Consider the following 25,768-nt stretch of genomic DNA (forward strand, 5'->3'; position numbering starts at 1 on the left):
GATCGCCATTTCTGCTACCATTTTTATCAACATTTTCTTCGCCTCTCTGAACCGGTTATGTTCTTTCTTTAGTACGTGTCCAATGTTCAACTCTTTCTTCCGGCTTAAGGCTGAACCAGTGTTTTAGGTTATCTTCATTCAATTCCGGCTCATACTTTTCGGGCTCTGAGATATCCGAATCGGGCAGAACCCAAAAAAAAGATGCTGGGGACACCACGGCCACGGCGCAGAGTTCCCCCGGTAAAACCTGTGTGACAATTGCCCGAGAAGTTCAATCTTTTATTGAGCCATCGCCCTGTGATGGAACCACCAGACAGTGTGATGTAAATTACGAACTTCCGATTGTTCAGACTGCCTTAAGTAGTCATCACTTAGACAAATTTAGAAGAATTAAATCCACTTCACACTTCGATGTAACTATATTACTGAGGCATCTATCGGTAACATGGTGATCGATAGATCGATAGATCCACAGGCCACCCATCAATATCGAATAACCCAATAGGAACAACGGACTGCCTTCTTGAAACCCCCACCCTCCTATCTGACTACTCATTGGCAATACATGGCATCCTGTCTTACCACCATGACGCTCTATGTTATTCCACACCTAACTTCCGAACATTTTGACTGTCCCTTCGATCCCCTCTGGCCAAACTCCCCTCGATCCCCTCTGGCCAAACTCCCCTCGATCCCCTCTGGCCAAACTCCCCTCGATCCCCTCTGGCCAAACTCCCCTCGATCCCCTCTGGCCAAACTCCCCTCGATCCCCTCTGGCCAAACTCCCCTCGATCCCCTCTGGCCAAACTCCCCTCGATCCCCTCTGGCCAAACTCCCCTCGATCCCCTCTGGCCAAACTCCCCTCGATCCCCTCTGGCCAAACTCCCCTCGATCCCCTCTGGCCAAACCCACATAACATCAGTTGCCCTCCCCCTGTCCCGACTTCAACACCACCAACATTCCACGGGATCCCACGGAAAACCACCTGATCTACAGAACACCTCTGACTGTGTCTTCCGTGCGGCCCCACCAGACCACGCCTGCCTACCCAGACCCTACGACGTGAGCTATTATGAGCCCCTCGAGTAAACCGCACCTCCCTTCCTCAGGACTACACAGTTATTACCCCCTAGTCAACTCGTCGCTGACTAAATGCCAGTGAGCTCCATTCACTTCTGACCACTATACCCACTGATCATCCAGACCATCTGAACATCCCATTGCAGCCCGCCTCCCCACTGACCACCCTCCAAACACTTGACTGCCCTACTGACTGGCCCGGCTGACAATCTGACCGATCTTCACCAAGTAACGAAGCCATTTAAAATATGACACCCCATAGCAACTTTTTTCACCATCTGACAACACCACGCTGAACACCTCCTATCCAAGCCTTCCACTGACCATCCCCCTGACCTCCCGTCCCCCTGGCAACTTCCTTGACCACCCAAAGGCCTAAAATTCCCCATGGGTCCCTCGCTACACTCCAACCCCATTCCCACCACGTGCCCTGTGCACTAACCTCTCGGAGTTCCATGGGACAAAATGATTTCCCTCTGCCACAGGATTAGCCCCTCCATCCAGAATAGGGCAACATACCTACCCCCCTCCCCCCACCAGCTGATGAATACAACGCCGCCTCGCTTGCAGCTCAGTGCACCCACCTACAACCACCCAACGTACCACAGAATTCCAGCCCATCTTCCTCAGCCGGGCCAACATCTCACTGACTATTCTGATAATGATTTTCCAATCATCACTAGAGATAGAGGAGCTAACTGAGGGCTGCAGGAGCGCAAACTTAGGATCATAGAATCATAGAACCCTACAGTGCATAAAAAGGCATTTGGCCCATCGAGTCTGCACCGACCACAATCCCACCCAGGCCCTACCCCCATATTTTTCCCGCTAATCCCTCTATCCTACGCATCTCAGGACACTAAGGGGAAATTTTAGCATGGCCAATCAACCTAACCCCGCACACCTTTGGACTGTGGGAGGAAACCGGAGCACCCGGAGGAAACCCACGCAGACACGAGGAGAATGTCCAAGTTCCACACAGACAGTGACCCAAGCCCGGAATCGAACCCGGGACCCTGGAGCTGTGAAGCAGCAGTGCTAACCACTGTGCTACCGTGCCGCCCCATTCCTTTTTTAAACACTTGAACTTTGTTCAATTGTTTTAAAAAGGTGTCGAGGGAAATGCCAAACAATTATAGGCCAGTTAGCCTTAAATTGGTGATGGGCAAATTATTGGAAATAATCCTGAGTGAGCGGATTAATTGTCATGTCGAAAGGCACGGACTTGTCAGGGATGGTCAACGTGCATTTGTCAAAGGAAGATCTTGCCTCACGAATTTCATTGAATTCTTTGAGGACATGACAAGAAGGGATGATGAAGGTAGTGCTGTGCATGTTGTGTAAATCGAACTTCGCCAGGCGTTTGACAAGGTCCCATACGGCAGATCGGTGAAAAGTGTTAAAACCCATGGGGTACAGTGTAATGTGGCAAATTGGATAAAACGTTCCACAGTGCTCGCTTTTGCGACCCCTTACAGTTTGTGTTACAGATTAACGATGTGGAAATGAACGTGGCGGATCGATTTGGAAATTTGCAGATGGCAAAAAGATTGGCAGTAGTGAATAGTGTAGAGGGTAGCTATAATTTCGAAATGATATAGATGGCTTGGTGGAGTAGGCGGTGAAGTGGCAGACGCATTTTAAAATGCAATTAGGGAGGTAAATCAGTTTTAGAGAATACACAATAAATGGGAATATATTAAGAGGAGTAGATGAGGTGAATGATCATGGTGTACAAGTACACTGGTGCCGAAATGCAGCAGTTCAAGTAGACAAGGTTGTAAAGAAGGCATAGGGAATGTTCTCCTTCATTGCCAGAGGTATGGAATACAAAAGTAAGGATGTAATGCTGGAATTGGACAAAATACTGATGAGGCCACAACTGAAATATAGCGTGCAGTTCTTGTCACCATATTACAGTAAGAACGTAATTGCTCTGGAATGAATGTAGAGGAGGTTTACCAGAATGTTGCCAGGGCTAGAACACTTGCTATGAGGAGAGATTAAACCGATTGTGATTATTTTCCTTGGAAAGTAGTAAACTAAACCCAAAAATGACCTGAGCTCGGACACATGATTGGGATCTGGAGCTTTTTCCTCCACAAATGATGAACGCTGCACTCTGATTTTGTGGCCTAGATATTCCACACTTTGTGTCTAGAAAATGCACCTGCTATGTTTCTGATGCAATGCTGCCTCTGAAGACTTCTAACACTTGATTCAGGGTGCTGAGGTGTTCCTCCTCAGTTTTCCCTGTAATTAGATGTCATGAAAATGAACTGCGACAGGAGGAAAACTTTGTCACAGATTATCCATTGTTCCCAGCACGGTTTGAAAACAGAAACTCCAGGCCTCCAGGTAATCACGTGTACGCACAGTATCATCATTTTTATGAACAGGGATATTTAATGCTCCCCAACCGAATGCACTCATCGAGTGTCTGCAAAGACTTGGAATCAAACTCTTCCCCCACTTTACCTTTCATGGTGTAGGGCCCTGTCCTGTACTTGAAAAAGCGAGGAGGATAGCCTGTGGATCAACGAGCACCTTCACTATAGAGCCACGCAATGTGCCCAGTTCATCAGAATATTTCTGAATGGCATCCTCTGTCACCTTTGTGTGCTTTATTTCATCCCAGTTCTACAGAATTTCACTGAGCCAGCCATGCCCTATAGATAAGGCTCCTTCCCTTTCACCACAAAAACTAGAGGACGCAACCTCAAAATAAGGGGGAGTCAGTTCAGGACAGAGTTGAGGAGGAACTTCTTCTCTCAGAGGGTAGTGAATCTCTGGAATTCACTGCCCATTGAAGCAGTGGAGGCTACCTCGTTAAATATGTTTAAGTCACAGGTAGATAGATTTCTGATCAATATGGGAATTAAGGATTATGGGGAGCGGGCGGGTAAGTGGAACTAAACCACTCTCAGATCAGCCATGATCTTATTGAATGGCGGGGCAGGCTCGAGGGGCTAGATGGCCTACTCCTGCTCCTATTTCTTATGTTCTTATGTATTAGTAAAGATCTCAACGCCCTGCTTCTGATTTTAATATTTACACCTGATCCTGACATTGATGTTATCCTCATTACAGAGTCTCCGAATCAGGCAAGGCCTGTCAATATCATGGCTGAAGGTTCAAACAGGGGAGAATATCCAACAGCTTCATCAAAAATGAGAATGGACACAGGTAGGATCACAAAAATACAAATATAATTTCTATCCTGTCTGCAGCTCAAACAGGGACTGAGTGGAAAGTGGGAGAGAGTGACCATCTAGAGCAGGTTTATCCAAGGTTCGGCCCGAGGGGGCTGCGTGTGACCCGCAAAGTTCCTCTACGTGGTCCCAGAGAAAGTTTCCAAATTGTTGTTAAGAAGCTGAGTTTCAATTCAGGATTCTGCTTGGAGCTGATTCTCCAATCAGAGGTAATTTCTCTCTCCCATTGCTGCTGATTTGTCGACTATTATACTGTGAATGGGAGAAACAAACCACGATTGGTGGTGCAGTGAACAGCGTGCTGAAGGCTAGTGTGAGAAAGAAGCAAAGGCATCTCTGGGTGGGGCAAACTGCAGTGGGACTGGATCTCCCCAACATTCGCTGCGAATAGACTGACCAGTGAGTGGGAGTGAGGCATTGATTGGTGGGGTGGGGAAGGTGGGAGTGAGGCACTGAGTGGAGGGGTGTGGGGGAGTGAGAGACTGAGGGGGGTGTGTGGGGGTGTGTAGGGGGTGTGAGTGCACTCTGTGCACTGTTTCAGAGCACATTTCCACTCCGTCTGACAAAGGAGCAGCGCTCCGAAAGCTTATGGTATTTGCTACCAAATATACCTGTTGGACTTTAACCTGGTGTTGTGAGACTTCTTCCTTTGGGCAAGCCAGTTCTGGATCCACAGGGCAGCAGCCCCTTGGATCCCATACCCTCTCACTTTTTCTAGAAGGCTTGCATGGGGGACCTTATCGAACGCCTTGCTAAAATCCATATAAACCACATCTACCGCTTTCCCTTCGTCAATGTGTTTAGTCACATTTTTGAAGAACTCCACCAGGCTCAGAAGGAATGATCTGCCTTTGACAAAGCCATGCTGAGTATTCTTGAGCATACTAAACCTCTCTAAATGCTCATAAGTCTTGTCCCTCAGGATCTTCTCCATCAGCTTACCAACCACTGAGGTTAGACTCACCGGTCGGTAATTTCCTGGGCTATCCCTCGTCCCCTTCTTGAAAATAGGAACCACATCCACAATACTCAAATCCTCCGGCACCTCTCCCATCTCCATCGACAATGCAAAGATCATTGCCAGAGGCTCTGCAATCTCTTCCCTCGCCTCCCACAGTAACCTGGGGTACATCCCATCCGGATCCGGCAACTTATCTATCTTGATGCCATTCAAAGATTCCAGCACAACCTCTTTGTTAAAGTCCACATGCTCAATCATTTCAGTCCACCGCAAGCCCGCAGTACATCCACCCAGGTCCTTCTCCTCCGTGAAAACCGAGGCAAAATACTCATTCAGCACCTCTGCCATTTCTACTGGTTCTGTACAGACTTTCCCGCCTTCACCTTTTATCGGCCCTATTCCCTCACGTCTCATCCTTTTACTCTTCACATATTTATAGAACGCCTTAGGGTTTTCCTTAATCCTACCTGCCAAGGCCTTCTCGTGACCCCTTCTGGCTCTCCTAATTTCCTTCTTTAGTCCCTTCCTACAAGCCGTATACTCATCTAGATCTGGAGATTGTTTTTGACCAGGGTAATCAAACATCCAGATTTTCTGCACTGTCCTATTTTTGAGCCCTGTATCTCTGGGTTGTCTCCTGCCAGGATGCTCTTTGTCCTGTAATTTTGTGTTTCCAATTCTGCACATGCGCTGTGTGTATTCGCACAGGCACAGCCTTTCTGGCTCTGACCCATCAAGAAGCAACCTGCCCCAGCAATTACAGGTTTGGTAGCCGCTCCCCTGCCCATTCCAATGCCAGAGGTATTTCCTTACCTCAGGGTTGGTCACCGTGACTTTGACTTGAAACTGAACTGGATTAGCCATGTAAATACAGGAGCAGTCAGATGTGGAGCATTCTTTGGAGAGTAAGTCATCTCCTGTCTCACCAAAGTCTACAATGTACAAGGCACAACTGGAAAATTTGCAATTTGTTTACTGTGGCTCCATGAACACTCGAAGCTCTACATCACCCAGGACAAAGTAGCTCAATTGATTGACACCACCCATCCATCACCTCATTCTCTTTGCCACCGATGCAAGTGATAGCAATATGCATCATTTACAGGGTGCATTTCATCACCTCACCGAGGCTCCTTCAACAACACTTTCCAAGCCCGAGACCTCTGCCACCCTAGAAGGACAAGGGCAGCAGATACATGGGGATACCATCATCTGGAAGTTGCCCTTTAATCCACACACCATTCTTACTTGGAACAATATTGCTGCTGCTTCACTTTTCCTGTATAGAAGTCTTGATATTCCCTACCCAGCAGTACTGTGTATATAGACAGCATGTAAATTGCAGCAGTTCAAGACGGTGTCTCACCAGCTTTCCAAAAACAATTAAGGATAGACAACAAATTCCGGCCTTGCCTGGAACCCTCACACCCAGTGAGCAATTTAAAAAATGTTGATTTTATATTTGAAATTGATGGACTCTTGTTAACCAAGGGTGGGTATGGATTTGGGGCAAAGATGATTGTTGTCAGGTCAAATATGCTTTCACTGAATGTTTCTGTGTTCCCAGAAGATGTTTGATAATGTGGCTCACAGGAGGCTTTAGTTGCTCTCTGTAAAGGGAAGTGTAACAACATGAATAGGAATTCATTGACAGAAATGTGTTTATTTTTCTCCATTTGTGTTTACAGATCCAAACTCCACAATTCCTCAGTTGCTGACAAAGTGTGATGATTACCAACTGTTCAAATTGACAAAATTCTACCGGGACAGACTAGAACAGGCGATGGAAGGAGGAGTGGATGGAGTCAGCTTAACGTTAACGTATGAGAGGATTTTCACCGGACAAGAGCATCGGGTAAGAGGGAGGGATAGAACAAAGAACAGTACTGCACAGGAACAGGCCCTTCGGCCCTCCAGGCCTACGCCGATCATGATATCTGCCGACACTAAAACAATATGCTCTTCGAGTCCAAATCCTTCCATTCCCATCCTATTCATGTATTCATCTAGATGCCCCTTAAATGCCGCTATCATACCTGCTCCCACCACCTCCCCGGGCAGCACGTTCCAGACATTCACCACCCTCTGTGTTAAAAAAAAACATCCCTCGCACAACTCCTCTGAACCTTTCCCTATACACCTTAAACCGGTGTCCCAAGTACTTGGCTTTTCTACCCGAGGAAAGAGCATCTGACTATACACTCTGTCAATGCCACTCATAATCTTGTAAACCTCGATCAGGTCACTCCTCAACCTCCGTCGTTCCAATGAGAGCAAACCGGGTTCATAGCTAATACCCTCCAGACCAGGCAACATCCTGGTAAACCTCTTCTCTACCCTCTCCAAAACATCCACATCCTTCTGGTAGTGTGGTGATCAGAATTGTACACAATATTCTAAATGAGGCCTAACTGAGGTTCTGTACAGCTGCAGCATGACCTGTCAATTTCTAAACTCAATGCCCTGACTGATGAAGACAAGCATGCCGTTTGCCTTCTTGACTACGTTGCCACTTTCAGTGATTGGTGGACATGAACGCCCAGATCTCTCTCCCTCTCAATACTCCGAAGGATTCTACCATTTGCTATATAATTCCTACCTGCTGGATCTTCCAAAATGAATTACCTCACATTTGTCCGGAATAAACTCCATCTGCCATTTCTCCACCCAAGTCTCCAAACGGTCTAGATTCATAGAATGAGTTACAGAATCCCTACAATACAGGAGGAGGCTATTCGGCCTATCGAGTCTGTACCAACCACAATGCCACCCAGGCACTATTCCCGTAACCCTATACGTTTACTTTGCTAATCCCCCTGACACGAGGGTCAATTTTAACATGGCCAATCAACCTAACCCGCACATCTTTGGACTGTGGGAGGAAACCGGAGCACCCGAAGGAAACCCACGCAGATCTAAGGAGAAAGTGAAAACTGCATCCAGACAGTGACCCAGGCTGTAATCATAGAATCATAGAGACGCAACACTGCAGAAAGAGGCCATCTGGCCCATCGAGTCTGCACCGACCACAATCCCACCCAGGCCCTACCCCCATATCCCGACATATTATCCCGCTAATCCCTCTAACCTACGCATCTCAGGACACTAAGGACAATTTTAGCATGGCCAATCAACCTAACTCGCACATATTTGGACTGTGGGAGGAAACCAGAGCACCCGGAGGGTCCCCACGCAGAAAAGAGGAGAATGTCCAAACTCCACACAGACAGTGACCCGAGCCGGGAATCGAACCTGGGTCCCTGCAGCAGTGAAGCAGCAGTGCTAACCACTGTGCTACCGTGCCACCCGGGAATCGAACCCAGGTCCCTGCAGCAGGGAAGCAGCAGTGCTAACCACTGTGCTACCGTGCCACCCGGGAATCGAACCCAGGTCCCTGCAGCAGTGAAGCAGCAGTGCCAACCACTGTGCTACCGTGCCACCCGGGAATCGAACCCATGTCCCTGCAGCAGGGATGCAGCAGTGCTAACCACTGTGCTACCGTGCCACCCGGGAATCGAACCTGGGTTCCTGGAGCTGTGAGGCAGCAGCAATATTCTATATTAAATGAGTTAATGAATTTGAAACTTTCCTTTGTAAACTCCAGTCTGAAATTCTCCATTGCTCTGACTCTGCACAGCCACTTCTTCAACATGTTTATCTCTCAACTATCTAACTCATCAATCCTCCCTACTGAGCTTTTATGACAGAAATAATTTGACAAATAACATTCTGTTTCTGACACTTGAGTTAATGAGTAGAAATGATTCAATGATTAGATTTTTCAGCATTATTATTGCTTCATTCTCCTGACGTAAATCAGCAGTCGGTGTTTGGATTAGTCAAATGTTAATTCATCAGCCAATTTTCATTTCAGGTTTTCCATTCTTCTATTTAACTAACGTAACAATCAGAATCATCCTGCCCTTGGCACCTGAGTTCTGACTCGCCACTGTTTTATTTACATACCGAGAGCAGGAGTCGGCTGTTCCGCCCCGCTGTTTAACAACATTGTGGCCGATTTGATAGTGAGCTCAAATCTGCATCTTGCCGATCCCTTATAAACTATCACCCCCCTTGCTTACCAAGAGTCCTTTTAACTCCGTCTTAGAATTGGTCCATGGCCTTTTCAGAAAGAGAGTTCCAAAGACGTATGACCTTTTCCTGGGGGAAAAAATGCCTCATCACCTCAGGATTTCGGAGTAAATCACAATGTGACGCAGCAGGAATTGAGAGAATAAAATGGATCATATTGTCAATCAATAACCAACCAGATGTCATGTTGGACTCTGAAGGACAGACAACTAATTATATTAAAATACTGCAGATTCTCAGTGATTCCTCACTCTCCTGGAAATATATTTTTGATTCTACTTTAGTTTATTCTAATTTCTTTATCGTTAATGGCTGGAATGAGGTGTGAAGTGAATTTTCAGTCCATGTTTATTATGGATCAGGACCCGGCCCAGTGACTGATTTCTGAGCTGAAAGCAACTGGGAAATCCCATCACTGAGCAGATCCTTTCCTTCTCATTCTCAGTGTTTATCTTTCACTCTGCGTCTCATTATTCTTCATTACTATTCTTCATAGAAAGTCACTGAGCTCGTGGATAAGGGAAACCGGGCGGACAGTTCCAAACTTCTCCTCAATCTGGTGATGGAAAAAGGATCTCGGGCTCGAAGGGTGATGTGGGAATCCTTTGTGAGAATGCGTCACGGAGTCCCAAAACTGGATAAAATACTGAAAGAAATACAGGAGCTTGGTACGGTAAAATCACACAGCGATTTTAATTTCCCATTTAAACACTGCCGGTGTTACTGATTTGATTTCATGAATTTATTTAAACAGGTTCTGATGCATTCGATGACATGAACATTACACAAGGTTTATCCAAATTGCCCAGACACCTGAAAGGTAAGGGATGAAATTGAGAATGTAAACCATTTCACTTCTGAGAATCAGAATGATTAATTACAGCCTTTGTTTAAGAGGTTGTCAAAAACCTGAGAATCAGAAAGTCAAAGGCTGGGATAACAGGGTTGAACATGATTGGGGTTTGTCATTGATCCTCAACTATGCAGAGATTCAAATTGCAATTCATAGAATTTTTCTTGCATTCTGTTAATACGTTGCTATGGCATCGTTTCACTTAATCAGCTGCTGATTTCTATTATTTCTGATGTCTTATACACTTTACAGAATCTTGCTACACTATGAATCTTATACAAACCTTATGCATGAATGGTCTGGATGGCAATAAAGAGTAGAGCCTTGAGCCAGAAGTTAAGGCTTGTCTACACTGGGGCGGCACGGTGGCAAAGTGGTTAGCACTGCTGCCTCAGAGTGCCAGGGACCTGGGTTCAATTCCGGCCTCAGGTGAATGTCTGTGTGGAGTTTACACGTTCTCCCCGTGTCTATGTGGAACACCTCTGGGTGCTCCGGTTTTCTCTCTCAGTCCGAAGATGCGCAGGTTAGGTGGATTGGCCATAGTAAATGTGTGGGGTTACGGGGATAGGGAGGGATACGGAGGCCTTGGTAAGATGCTGAATTGAAGAGTCGGTGCAGACTTGAATGGGCTCCGTCTGCACTGATGGGATTCTATGGATCTATGGAAATCATTCTAAACAAACACAAACTAAAATACTGAGCAGGAAAATCCCAGAAGGTCCATCAAACAAAGATAACAAGGGTTCAAGCATCATGGCGAAAGACATCTTCCACTGGTGCCTCCCAGTCCAAATCCTGCCACTAACAATGACCACACAATCTTCTTGTAGCAGCAAAAATAGAAATGCCCAGAGTTGATATGGAAAAATGCTGTGTTTAATATTCCCCTCTAATCCCTCAGCTGATTGTTTCCAATCGTGCAGATCACGTTGAACCATTGTTCCTCATATGCACTTCTCTTCCACATGATGCAGTCTCTGTGCCAGACAGGATTCGTCTGGCTCCCTCTTTAGAGTCAGCACAGCTACTCGAAACATCTTACAGAGGCTCATAGTTCTCTGGAGATAACGAAACGCTGAACATCCACTCTATTCCTGCATTTACATAGTTCAAACATGTGTTATCACGTCTCACACAATTTGATGACTGGAATCATCGATCAGAAGTGATTCTATACTCATTCCGACATTGATTAGACCTCTTTCAATTAGAGTTTGTATCTGTACTTCTTCAAAGTAAATAAACCATGTAGCTGAGCTTCGCAAAGTTGTTAACCATTTTTGTAGCTTTCGTCTGTGACTTTTCCACTCTATGTTGAGTGTGAGGTGATTCACTTTGGAAGGAGTAACAGGATTACAGAGTACTGGGCTAATGGTAAGATACTTGGTAGTGTGGATGAGCAGAGAGATGTGCACACTCTCCAGGTGTGATGTGAGCAGGAAAGTGTGCAGGCAAAATCATGTCATAGAAACATAGAAAGTAGGAGCAGGGGTAGACCATTCGGCCCTTCGAACCTGCTTTACCGTTCATTATGATCATGGTTGAACATTCAACTCATTAGCCTGATCCCATCTTCCCTGCAAATTGTTTGATCCCTCTAGCTCCTGGAGGTATAGATAAGTCTTTCTTGAAAACATACAATGTTTCAGCTTCAAGGTTTTTTGTAGTAGTCAATTTCATAGACTCATGACTCTTTGCATTTCTCTGCATTTCAGTCCGAAATAGTCTACCCTGTATCCTCAGACTGTGATCCTCATTCTGGAAATCCCCGCCATCGGGTACATACTACCTACGTCTATCCTGTCTAGTCCTATTAGAATTTAGGTTGCTATGAAATCCCTCCCTTATTCTTCCGAACTCCAGTGAATATAATCCTAACTGACTCAATCTTTCCTCATACGTCCTCATACCAGGAATCAGCCTGGTATACCTTCTCTGCACCCCGGCGGGGGCGGTGCCAGGTCGGCGGGGGCAGGGCCGGGTCAGCGGGGGTGGGGAACTCCCAGGAATCAGCCTGGTATACCTTCTCTGCACCTCCTTTATAGCAAGAACAACCTTCCTCAGATAAGGAGTCCAAAACTGCATGTAATATCCAGGTGTAATCTCACCGAGTCCCTGTAGTTGCAACAAGACATCACTGCTCCTGTGCTCGAATCCTCTTGGTATGAAGCCCAACACACCACTTGCCTTTTTACTGCCTTCTGCACCAGCATGTTTACCTTCAGTGACTGGTGTGCGATGACGCCCAGGTCTCGTTGTGCATCTCCCTTAAATCTATAGCCATTCAGATAGTAATCTGCCTTCCAGTTTTTGCTACCAAAGTGGCTAAGTTCACATTTGTCCACATGATACCGCATCTACCATGCATTTCCCCACTTAATCAGCTTCTCCATATGACATGGAAGCATCTCTGCATCCTTCACACAGCTCACCCACCTGCCCAGTTTTGTGTAGTCTGCACATTTGGAGATATTAGATTTAGTTCCCTCATCTAAATCATTAATATATATCATGAATAAGTGATGTTGTAGTAATTGGTATCAGCCTTTTAATTGATCACAACTTTATCTTTCAAGGAACTAGACCAAGTCACGGAGTTCTCTTAAACAACTGTTTTAATCATCTACTTAGTGAAGTCTCTGGAAAGTCACAGGTCACAGTCTGTAACTAGCCAGAATACAGAATTCCTAAATACAGAAGCAATTATAGCCTCAAATTCAATTCTAGGTAATTAGCATACACCAATCACATTTAGGAGTTACCTCAGTCCGCTCAGTTATTGATTAAGCTCACATCATTCAGAGATTAAAACCAATCACAGTCCCCTTAAGTGACTCGTCTTGGTGCTTATCTGTGAAAACTTTTATAAGAACTTTTTTTTCATAGCAGCTTGTGTGACATTAACCCTTTCAGTGGTGTCCCAGCACCGATCCGTGCGGTATCCCACTAGTCACAGTCTGCTATTTGGAAAAAGACCCAGTTATTGCGACTCTGTTTGCTCCCTGCCAGCTTATTTCCTGTCCATCTCAATACACTGCTCCCAAATCAATGTGTTGAATTTTACAGGCTCATCTCTTACCTGGGACCGTGTCAAAAGCCTTCTGAAAGTCCAAATAAATCACAACCATTTACTCACCTTCGTCACCTCTGCTAGTTGCTTCCAGGAAAAAATTCAAGTAGATTTGCCCGAGCAAGACTTCCACTTCATATATCCATGCTGACTGTCCAATCCTGCCACTGTTTTCAAGTGCTATTAATGAACTATAGCACTTTCCCCACTACCAATAGAATGTTCCAGAAAACTATTCCGTATACACTCCAGGAACTCCTACTCAACGTTATTGTGTCTGATTTCACTAGGCCAGTCTATATGCAGATTAAAATCACCCACAATTACTGATGTTCCTTTAGCACATGCGTCACTAATTTCCCTTTAAATGCCATCCTCAGCCTCATCACTACAGTTTGTGGGTCTATCTACAATCCCCATTAAAGTTTTCATAAGTTCATAAGATATAGGAGCAGAGTTAGGCCATTCCGCCCATCCAGTACGCTCTAACGTTCGATCATGCTCCTTATCCTCATTTTCATGCCTTCTTCCCATAATCCTTCACTCCCTTACCAATTAAAGATCTGTCTAACTCCTTAAATGTACTCACTGTCCCAGCATCCACTGCACTTTCGGGTAGTGAATTCCACAGATTCACAACCCTTTGGGAGAAGGAGTTTCTCCTCAACTTTGTTTTCAATTTGCTGCCCCTCATCCTAAGACTATGACCTCTCATCCGAGAATGCCCCACCAGCAGAAGCATCCACTCCATGTCTACTTTATCAATACCTTTTATCATCTTGAACAGCTCCAATTTGATCTCCCCTCAATCTTATAAATTCCAGAGAGTATAGCTGAATCTATTTTAAATCTCTCTTCATACAACAAACCCCTCATTACTGGAATCAATCTCGTGAACCTCCTCTGAACTGCCTCCAATGCCACGACATCTTTCCTCAAATACGGGGACCAAAACTGTGCACAATACTCCAGGTGCGGCCTCACCAATGCCTTGTATAATTGCAACAACTTCCTTACCTTCATATTCTATTTCATTCACTTTCTTTATTATCTGCTGTACCTGTATGCTAGTTTTCTGTGACTCCGATCCCTCAGCACCGGAACACCCCGAAGTCTCTCCCCATTTAAATACTAAGTCGCCTTCCTATTTTTGTGACCAAAGTGCATGACCTCACACTTTTCCAAGTTAAACTTTTGTAACCTCTGAGCCTTTTCAGCACGACCCATGCGGATTACACATCATCAGAGCTAATATTCTACCTCATTATTTACCCAATTTCCTCTTTAACCAGCAAACCAGCTCTATCATCTTTTCCTTTTTGACTCTCCTTCCTAGATAGTGAACACCACTGGGTGTCCCATCGCTTGTCAATCTGCAGTCATTCCCGACGACATCACACCTGTTTGCATCTATTTGCACGATTAATTCATCCACTTTATTTCAAATTTTCTGTGCGTTAAAGCACAAAGTTTTTTTGTCAATTGTCCCGTTCCCACTGTGTGTTCATTGTGGCACTGTTTGATTTTGGCCCTTGGTTTATCTGCCTATCACTTTTCTTATTCCCCTTACTGTCTTTTTTTAACTGTCCATGAAAAATGTTTGACTCTAGAACGTGGGAGGCAACGTATCATCCAGGAATTTTGTCTGTGACCACAGAAGGGCCTATCTATTTCTCTTACAATTGAATCCCCGATAACGATTGCATTCCCATACTTTTTTCTCCTCCTCTATGCAGCAGGGCCAACCCTGGTGCAACAGATTTGTCTGTTGCTGCTTTCCCCTGAGAGGTCATTTCCAAAGCGGTATACCTGATTTGCAGGGGAGTGGCTACAGGAGATTCCTGCACTGCCTGCCTAGTCCTCCTGATCTGCCTGGTCGTCACCCATTCCCTTCCTGTCTGTTGAGACTTACCTTGCGGTGTCACCACCTGTCCATAAGTGCAATGCTCAATACTTGTGGATGCTCCATAGTGTCCCAGCCGACCTCCAGCTCTAAAACATGGGCTTCCAGCAGCTGGAGACACTTGCTGCACACGTGTGCTTCCTACATGGAACACGAGGAGCGCACCACAGCTTTGAGATCTCCTGCCATGACCTAGCCCTTTACCTTTTGAAAGATATCAAAAATTAAATAATATCAATTACTCTACATCGCTTCTTCCCGGTTCCTTGTTCCTGCATAATGGCAGGGACAAACGAGAAACCACAAAATAAAGACTTTAAAAACCATAAGTGATAAAACCAATAAAAACGTACCCGATCATACTTACCCAATCGGCTGCTTCCCCTGGCCCCGCACCATTTTTGAATCCTGATGTCAACACAGCATCTCCAAACTCCAAGCTAGTGTTCAAATTTCTCACTGCACTCTTTGCTGTATATTTAACCTTCTCTTGATGCTGCTGACTGTCTGTCCCAGTGACCCAGTGTCTTCCTCTCGCACTCTCCTCGAGGTGCTGCTGACTGTCTGTCCCAGTGTCCCACTCTCTCCCTCTTCTTTAGGTGCTGCTGACTGTCCCAGTATTCCAGTGTTCCCCCCTCTCACTCTTCTCTGGGTGCTGTTGAATGTCTGTGCCAGTGTCGTCCTCTACCGCTCTCCTCTAGGTTCTGTTGTCTGTCTCAGTATCCCAGCGTTCTCTTCTCACACTCTCTCCCCTAAGGTCTATTGAATGTCTGTCCCGGTGTCCTCTGCTCTCACTCTCCTATAGCTACTGCTTCTTTATCTAATATTGATTGGTTCTGTGAATGTAACCCAATGTCGTGTTACCTTTAGCTACAGATTCTCAACATTGATCACAGACCTCCAGTGATATGTGTACGCTGGCACTGAGATCTTCTTCTGTCTCTGTGTCTCAATATCTTTCACACAAAGAATCCGTCTGTTCAATATTAGCTCGACCACTATGTATGAGATACATCTATCTTAATATGTTGTTTTGTGAATCTGTGGAATTGGCGACCCTGAAGTGCTGGGGCAGTGAGTAAATTTAAGGAGGAATGAGACATATTTTTAATTGGTAATGGGGAGAAGGCTGGAAAATTGAGATAAGGAGCATTTCAGCCATGATCGAATGGCGAAGCAGACTAGATGGGCTGAATGGCCAATTTCTGCTCCTATATGTTATTAACTTATGAACAATGTGTGCCCACTGCTATCACAGATCTAAACTTTTCTTTATCTCACTGCCTTCTACCATGTAAACCATTGTATTGTCGGCATCTGCAAACTTACTGTAGACATCACGTTAATGCTGCAAGCCCCGAGTTCATATGTTAAACCTTGCTCAGCTCTTGAATATCAGACTGTGAGGAGTAGAGAATCCCGGGCTAACATTTTTAATAAAACTATGGATGTGGAAATCTGTAAAAACAAAAAAAAAGTGTGATAGACTTAGTTTTGGCAGTACCTGGAGAAAGAACGATAGTTAACATTTTGAGTCCAATGTGACTGAGTTCTGAGGGAGCGCCATATGGAATCAAAATGATAATTACTGTCTCCATGGATGCTGATCTTATCCAATATTTTCTGTTCAGATCATTTGTGACATGTCTTCAAGCCAAACTACATCTAGTCCACTAAGTTTTAGTTGCAATATTGAAGACGATTCCTGAAGCAGAGTTTCAAATTTCCACTGATATAACAACATTCTTTGGTGAGGAAACCTATCAACGGCTTTCTAAAAGTCTAGGGTGACAATGTCCACCGTATTTCCATCATTTATGATTCTACTCACTTCCTCAAACTCCAGCAAGTTGGACCTTTTTCAGTTCTTCTGTGAATTTCTAATGGTCTCTTCCCTTTCCCAGTGATCATAAGGAAAACTTTATATTATCCCTTGCAATGTCCACTTGGTTACGGACGTCTGGCTGGTCGACTTGCAGTTCCCGAGCTCTGATTTTCCCCACGTTGGGGCTAAACTTGGAAGTTTATTGTGAATTTCTAATGTTTCATAAAGAATAGCTCTTAATATCCCTTCCAGTATCTTCCCAATAACAGTGGTCAGGCTGAGAGGCCTGTATTTCCGGGGCTCTGATTTGTTCCATTTTGAACTGTAGGGAAAATGGTAAAGAAATGAGGGACATTGGGGGCGATTCTCCCAAAATTGTTCTATGTGCTGAATTGGCGGGAGACTGGTATAAATGACGATTGTTTTTTCAGTGGGAGTACAAACTCTAATCTCCCACAGTCTGTGCAATGCAGAGGTCACAAGCGTGAATCTCATTAAAGGTTTGGGGGGTGGGGCCTATTCACACCAGAGGCTGACAGTTCCTGACCTCTGCGCATGCGCAGTGGCCCCGAGCTGTCAGCCTGCAGTTTGCTGGCCAGCCACGGGACCCTGTAGTGCTGCCCCTTGGGTCCAACGCCCCTAACGGCCCCCCCAACTTCCCAGGCCAGCCCCGACCCTCTCCCGTCCCGGAGCACCGCGATCTTCTCCGGATCTCTCTCTCTCTCTCTCTTACCCACCCCCCCCCCCACCAATGGGAGGTAGACACCCTAATCCCGCCCAGCAGACGCCCCCCACCACCAAAGAAAGCAGACACCCCGCCCATGGAGGCCACCTAGGCCCTGCCCCCTTGGCACTGCCCCATGCCTGGTTCTTAGTGCCAAGGTGCACCATGGGCATGGGCACTTTGCCCATTAGGCAGTGCCGGGAGCACAGTCTGGCCCTGCCACAGTGTCCATACCCAGGGGGGAACAACCTGAACCCACCAAACCCCCTGAGGGGCCCCAATTGCACCCCTCCCTTCACTCCAGCGGGGTCTCCTGTTAGTTCCCTGAAACTGGGGAGCGAATCTGAACGGCACTGGAGTGAAATTGCACTGACGGGAGTGCGAGATGTTGCGGGTCCGAAGGCTTCAGTTCCAGGCCCGCTAATAACTTTAAAATAAGTTTAAAATAGATTAAAATCTCGTACCTGCTGTTCCCACTGGTTTCCAGCGTGGTCCCCACTGTGCTGGATATCCGGCACTCGGAGATGCGTGCGCATCGGGAATGCATGCTTGAATCCCACAAATCGGCCCACAAGCGATTGTCCCGGCCCGCCGCACTAAAGATTTAGAGCGTTGGGATGGGAGAATCGCCCCCAATAATCTTTACCGTATCACAGAACAGATTGAGAGGTCAGACAACCTTTGATAAAAATGATGATACTACAGGTGTTCACACAATTGAACATTAATCTGAAGAATGTCTCTGAGGAAAAGGGAGTATTTAGGCTTAATACAAAATTACTGGTTAGTTTCCTAATGGTCGTTAAAGAGAGCACATTACTCTACTGAAAGGATAATCCCTTAATTCAGGGGTTTCCTTCAAACCCAATGTAAGAACGAAGATAAATACATTTTCAATTTCCCAAAACGAGGTGATAGGAAACAAGAAACATAATTAACCATGAATTATAATTATTGTTAAACAGTTCAAATGAACTGTGAATGTTTCCTGGTTTCATATTACACTTAGTAAAGTAGCTCCTTGTTCTTTTTCTTGTAGCCATCATGGCAGAATGGTTATCAAAACACAGTTAATGTATCTATATGTACAACTGCTGAAACATAGTTATTGATTACTGAAATACACTACATCAAAGGGGTGGGTATTCTTTGAGTTCTCTGTCTGAAGGCAGGTTGGAACCACGGCTGAATGATCTCCGGCACGGATAAGGCAAGGAGTGAGGTCCGGAATTTGCCCCAGATACAACGGGGACCGGACCCCGTGCTGCTGACACAATATGGCCCACAATCTGACCAACTGAGCCAACCGGCTCCCCAGTAACATGGGTGACCAGGCAACAGCCTGATAGAATAGGAGAACTTTCAATGTTCAAAGCTGTTGGTATTCCAATGTTCACACAGTATGAAAGGGAACCTGTTGAAGGAGGGATGCAGTCACAGTGAGACTCCTGAACAATTACAATCTCTCCGTCTCCCATTCATATCCAATATCCCATTTACCATTTCTGCAGCAGATTGGGAACACCGACTCGTTCACAGACTAATGGACTCAAAAATTGTCTATCATGTAACCATGATCCTTGCAGACTCCCAGTGAGGTGTCTGTATTAAGGGCAGGTTGGAAAGCATTAACCATCAGAGAGGAAACATCACCTTCATAAAATGGAAATTTATGGAAATATTAGAGTTAAGTCACGATCTGAAACTTTAATTGAAAATTGGTGCTTGTGAAGCGAGGTTTCCAATAACTTAATTTCAATTCCTGCACAAACCTTGACTGACACTGTAAAGTAAGTCTAACAATTCAGCAAAGATGGTATTTTAATGCAACTAACAGTTCTCTCTGTTCTCATTGAAGATCTCCAACAGAAACACAAGGAGACACTCCGGGTACAAACTGAAACACTGAGAGTGAACACTATCCTCATAAAGGAGAAGGTTAAGATTTTCCAGCTGGTTGATCGATACGCTGAGCTAACGGTGATTTCTACTGTTCGAGATCGGACACTTGTCGAACATGAACTGCTGGCAAGAGGCCGAGACCATGAAGAATGGAGAGAGAAAGATCTCCGGAGAGAACTGGAAAAAATCCGAACTGATCAATTGTTCCAGAGCAGCTTTTCCCAGACGGGCAGTTTGCTGCAAAGAATTAGGAGATTATTCCACCAATCCCATTCAAGATCCAAATCTGGGAGTTCAGCAGCAATGAGTGGAGTGCCGGGAATTGGAAAAACAACAATGGTACAAAAGATTGTTTATGACTGGGCCACTGGGAAAATATACCCACACTTTCAATTTGTTTTCAGTTTTAAATTCCGGGATTTGAACACTATTAACTGTAGAATAAACCTGAGGAATCTGATATTGGATCAGTATCCTTACTTTGGGAATATTCTGGGAGAGCTCTGGAAGAACCCAGAGGGATTACTGTTTATATTCGATGGTTTGGATGAATTCAAGGACAGTATTGATTTTGCTGACAATCGGAGAAATACAAAACCTCAGTCCATGTGCACAGATCCCGAATTCCGGTGTGAAGTGTCTGACATTGTGTACAGTTTAATACAGCACAAGCTGCTCCCTGGATGTTCAGTGTTAGTGACCAGCCGCCCCACTGCATTACATTTATTGGAAAAGGCTGACATCAGTGTCTGGGCTGAAATCCTGGGATTTGTTGGTGATGAACGGAAGGAATATTTCAACAAGTTTTTTGAAGATCAGACGGTGGCAGCAGCTGTTTTCAAACACGTGGAGGAGAACGAGATCCTGTACACCATGTGTTACAACCCTTCCTACTGCTGGATCCTCGGTCTGTCACTGGGTCCCTTCTTTACACAAAGAGACAGGAAACAGCAGCAAGTTCCCAAAACCATCACCCAACTATATTCCTACTATATTTACAACATTCTGAAAAACCATGGCCGAGAGATTGAAAACCCCCGTGATGTGTTACTGAAGCTTGGTGAGATGGCCTTCACAGGAGTCTCCAAGAAGAAGATTGTGTTTAGAAATGGAGATTTGATTGAGTACAATCTACAACCTTCCCAGTTCCTGTCTGGGTTCCTGATGGAACTTTTGGAGAGAGATGATTCTGCCCAGAGTGTGGTTTATACATTCCCACACCTCACCATCCAAGAGTTTGTAGCTGCACTCACACAATTCCTGACTCCAGATCCTGGGGAGATCGTGAAACTCCTCCGTGAAGCCCACAGTGAGGAAGATGGGCGATTTGAGATATTTCTCCGTTTTGTTGCTGGTCTGTCCTCCCCACAGTCAGCTCGACCCCTGGTGGAGTTTCTGGGTCCATTTCTTCATCAAACAACCTGCCGAGTGATTGACTGGGTGAAGGAGAAGGTTGAAGGGCAGATTAGAGACACACAGACTGAAACTGGGAAGAGGAAGCTCCTGAACACATTCTACTACCTGTTTGAGACTCAGAATAAAGCACTGGCTCGGAACACAGTGGGATCTATGGAAAAACTTTCATTTCGCGGATTGCGACTGACCCCGATTGACTGTGCGGTCCTGTCTCATGTCATTGGACTCTGTGATACAATAAAACACCTCGATCTGGAGCGATGCAACATTCAGTGTGAAGGGCTCCAGCGGCTGGGACCCGTTCTGCACAAGTGTCAGGAGTTGAGGTAACTGTTTGGTCTCAGAGCGGATATTTTCATTGTTGAGAAGCCATTTCCTTTGTTCTAATAAAACAGAGGCATGTTCATTCGAGGACATCAAGAGAGAAACAATGTCCAATGGTCACAAAGTGTGGGAGAATGGCACAAAGTAATAATGCTCATTTGAGAGCAGATGCAGATATGATGGGCCGATTGGCCTTCTTCTGAACCTGTAATAAATCTAGATTCTCTGATAAAACTACATCGTTTCAAGAAGGCAGATTCTCGTGGAATAGGCGTGGGCAATAAATGTTGGCATAACCAGCGATGCCCACGTTCCTTGAATGAATAAAAACATTATTGGGATGAATTTTAAATAATTAGAGCTGTAAAGGCCTCCCTCCAAAATCTGAAAAAGGATCATTCCCTCTCCCAACAGAAACCATCTGATTCTGTACGATGCGATACAGAAATTAGTTTCTCTTGTTCGGTACAGCTTACAGTTTGTGTTTAATTATGATCAGGATTATTTTACTGCGCTCTCCCTGTGTTATGTATTACAGTCGGTGTGTGTTATATTGGGACAATGTCCCTTTATAAGTCACGTGATCACTGGTGACATCATCAGTTCGGGTTGCTTTCTGAATGCCTGCGTTGCGCTGCCTCTACTGGCAGCCTCTGTGAACTCCGTCTTGCTTCTTGGATTAACTGGTTGTAACTGAAACTCAGAGCTTCTATCATTCATTGTGGGCCTCTGAATAGAAGCAACCATTTCTTTAAACCTCTATAACTCTTACAACGTCGTAAACCTTAAATTAAAATGTAGGGACAGTTTAAATTGAAACCAAAAACCCGCAAGCAGGCAGCTTTGTTTAACGTGAAGTGAAATTAAAGTTTTGGCCCTTTCTGAGCTCACAAGCACAGAAACACAAATTAAACTTAAACTCATGAATTACTGTGTAACACCCACAAACACAAGTTATTACATAACAGTAAGCCCAAGATGCTGTATTCTTTATTAATTGCTACCTACACTTGCCCTGCCAATGGCAATGATCGATGCACACATGTGTTCAGTCCCTCTGATCCTGCAATCCGTTAACAATTCTACCGATTATTTTATATTGCTTCCTCATGTGCATGTTTCCTGAAAGTATCACCTCACCCGTCTCTGCATTGAACTTAATCTACCATCTATCTGTACACTGCACCATAGTCTGTTTTTCAGTCCCAAGCTCTTCTCACAGTTTACAATGCCTCAAATTGTTCTGTGATCAACAAACTTTGAAATTTTCCTCGAGACTGCAAACCATAGAAACCCTACAGTGCAGGAAGAGGCCATTCGGCCCATCGAGTCTGCACCGACCACAATCCCACCCAGGCCCTACCCCCATATCCCTACATGTTTTACCCTCTAATCCCTGTAACCTACACATCTCAGGACACTAACGAGCAATTTTAGCATGGCCAATCAACCTAACCCGCACATCTTTAGACTGGGAGGAAACCGGAGCACCCGGAGGAAACCCACTCAGACACGAGGAGAATGTGCAAACTCCACACACACAGTGACCCAAGCCGGGAATCGAACCCAGGTCCCTGGAGCTGTGAAGCAGCAGTGCTAACCACTGTGCTACCGTGCCACCCAAACACCTAGATCATTCAGATATATCAGGGAAAAGCAAGGATCCCAATACCAACTGCTTGGGTTCTCCATTACCGACATCCTCCAGCCTTAAAAATATCCATTACTCTTTGTTCATCCAATTTTGTATCCACGTTGCTACTTTCCCATTTATTTTATGAGCTTATGCCACAAGTCTGTTGTGTCACTGCATCAGATGATTTTTGAATATCCATGTACACCACATCAACAGCAGAACCATCATTGACCCTTTCAGTTGCTTCCTCCAGTTCACAGCAATATAAAGCCAGTCGAAAACGGCATTTTTTTTTTTACCAACCAATGAATTTAGTTTCCTCTGTGTCGCTATTAGATTCACCATTTCCCTTTTGAACTCAGTGTGGGTCGACCCAGCGTAATTAAATGATCAACTGACCCTCCAACCCTCAGCTGAGCTGAACACCAGTGCTCCCGTCTGGAGCCACAGACTTGACTCAATTGGATTGACTCACTATTTAAGGTTGTGGTTACAGGCTCCTGGCCCTCTCTTCATCCACTGCAACAAACTGAGATAGCTGGGAATTAAACCTGTATCAACTGCTTAGAAAGCAACTATGCTGACCATTATATCATTGTCATCATTACATCACAGGGGTAAGTTTTTCACTCACAGGATGGTGGGTGCGTGGAATCGGCTGCCGGTAGTGGTGGTGGAAGTGGATTCGATTGAGTCTTTTAAGAGACTTTTGGATAGGTTCATGGAGGTTAGTAAGATAGAGGGTTATCGATGAGCCGAGAATGTAAGGAAATTGTTCGGCGCAACTTGCGGGCCGAAGGGCCTGTTTGTGCTGTAGCTTTTCTATGTTCTAATGTAGTGTTACAGTCACAGCTGGGGTGTAGAGAAAGATCAACTTGGGTGAGGTATCGTATCGTAACTTGAATCTTAACTTGCTAAGTTTCTGACACAAAAATAGATCCAGCTATTTTTCCTGCTGAACATTAATCTGAATTTAATGTGTTTCTCACTTTCTCCATTTAGTCTGGGTCGCAATAAAGTGGGAGATTCAGGAGTGAAACTACTGTCTGCGGCTCTGAGGAATCCAGAATGTAAAATACAGAAACTGCAGTAAGTATCAGACTGTGTGAGATTGTGTTAATAATCAGTGGATGGTCTGACACTGTAAATTATTATCAGTGTCAGTAATCGTGTCATTAATAACCGTTCCACATCATTCCTGTCAGTATTCGTGTTAAACACCACGGATTCGCTCTGATTCCTGAAATCTTTCTCTCTCTGATCTCCAGTTTGGAGAGTAACAGCCTCAGATATTCTCACCTCTGCTCTCAGTACAAACCAGTCAGTGATGTGTCTGAACCTGAGTTACAATAAACTGCGAGATTCAGGAGTGAAAGATTTAACTAATCATTTATAATTATTCTCAAAACCATTCATGAAAATAAAAAAGATGGACAAAACGATTAAATGTTTATAGAATTCCCCGATATGGCTGGTCGCATGTTCAATTCAGTATAATTTGTCATTCAGATTATAGATGTTTATGTCTGTCGGCTTCTCAGTTTGATTAAACATAGAAAACTGCAGTATATCGGTGAGGCAGATTACAAACGACATTGAATTCTGATGAGTTTTATCCCGAGGGATCCACTCTCAAATTTACGTTAAACGGAGCTTAAGGAGCATCTGAAAAGAGAATGCAGAGATGGAGGTGGGGAGGGTTATGAAGAGAATTCCAGAGCTTACAGCCCAGCAGTTCAAGGCACAGCTCAGCTGGCAATGGCAATAATCACAGTGCAGAATAGTCTGAATGATGTCCCTATTAATAATGGACATTGTTTTTAAGAACACAAATAATGATACAAAATATACCATTGCTGTCAGTAGTTTTGTTATTAAAAACACGATCCGCTATGAGTAGACACATACTGAGCTTGGGAGCAAAGTAAGAAGACCATGAAATAAAAGAGACAAAGGCAGCCTGGACATGAAGTTATCTGAGTGACAGGAAATAGGCAGGAGAGGTGATCTCTACTTTTTCATTTATGGGAAGCTGACAGTGGCGTTCCCCAGAAACCAGTACTGTGTTACTACGACTAATTTTCTTTACATATACTGCCAAATGAGACTTGGGTTTATCTAAAGATGAGATGTGAAGCTCCAGCACACGGCCACCAGACCACAGAGCGGACGCAGCATATGATAGACCGAGCTCAATCACACCAAAACCAATGGATCAGATCAGAGATCTGCAGTGTTGCCATATCCAGTCCGAAATAGTGTTACACATGCCACAAATGGTGGATATGCCGCTTACATGAGGTGACACGGTGGCACAGTGGTCAGCACTGCTGCCTCACAGCACCAGGGACCAGGGTTCAATTCCGGCCTTGGGTGACTTGTGTGGAGTTTGCACGTTCTCCCAGTGTCTGTGTGGGTTTCCTCTGGGTACTCCAATTTTCTCCCACAGGCCAAAGATGTGCAGGTTCGGTTGATTGGCTATGCTAAGTTGTCCCTAGGTGTCTCAGGGTGTGTAGGTAAGGGGATTAGTGGACCATATATGTGGAGTTACAGAGATAGGGCCTGGATATGATATTCTTTCAAAGAATTGGTGAAGACTCGATGGGCCAAAGGGCCTCCTTCGACACTGTGGGAATTCTATGATTCTATAAACATGCCACAAGAATTCCATCATTACTGATGAGGGAACCCAGAGCATCAGTGCCATCTTCAGCCAGAAGTGCTGAGTAGAATGATTAATCTCGGCCTCCTCCTGAGGTCCCCAACATTA

General features: G+C 45.0%; 1 protein-coding gene across 1 annotated transcript in view; it reads left to right on the top strand.

Annotated features, from left to right (window-relative positions):
• Positions 1–201: 201 nt before the first annotated feature.
• Positions 202–25,768, top strand: part of LOC144489801 (NACHT, LRR and PYD domains-containing protein 3-like) — a gene marked incomplete at its 3' end in the record, with an annotated part of 35,773 nt that continues 10,206 nt past the window's right edge. The window contains exons 1-9 of the mRNA XM_078207650.1: positions 202–240; positions 2,191–2,401; positions 4,171–4,266; positions 5,962–6,054; positions 6,942–7,108; positions 9,842–10,013; positions 10,100–10,165; positions 19,579–21,364; positions 24,001–24,087. Of these exons, the coding sequence (XP_078063776.1) occupies positions 202–240; positions 2,191–2,401; positions 4,171–4,266; positions 5,962–6,054; positions 6,942–7,108; positions 9,842–10,013; positions 10,100–10,165; positions 19,579–21,364; positions 24,001–24,087 (2,717 nt within the window). The remainder of the gene's footprint in view (positions 241–2,190; positions 2,402–4,170; positions 4,267–5,961; positions 6,055–6,941; positions 7,109–9,841; positions 10,014–10,099; positions 10,166–19,578; positions 21,365–24,000; positions 24,088–25,768) is intronic.

This window comes from Mustelus asterias, unplaced genomic scaffold (genome assembly GCF_964213995.1).
Source record: "Mustelus asterias unplaced genomic scaffold, sMusAst1.hap1.1 HAP1_SCAFFOLD_2557, whole genome shotgun sequence".
Classification (NCBI taxonomy): Eukaryota; Metazoa; Chordata; class Chondrichthyes; order Carcharhiniformes; family Triakidae; genus Mustelus; species Mustelus asterias.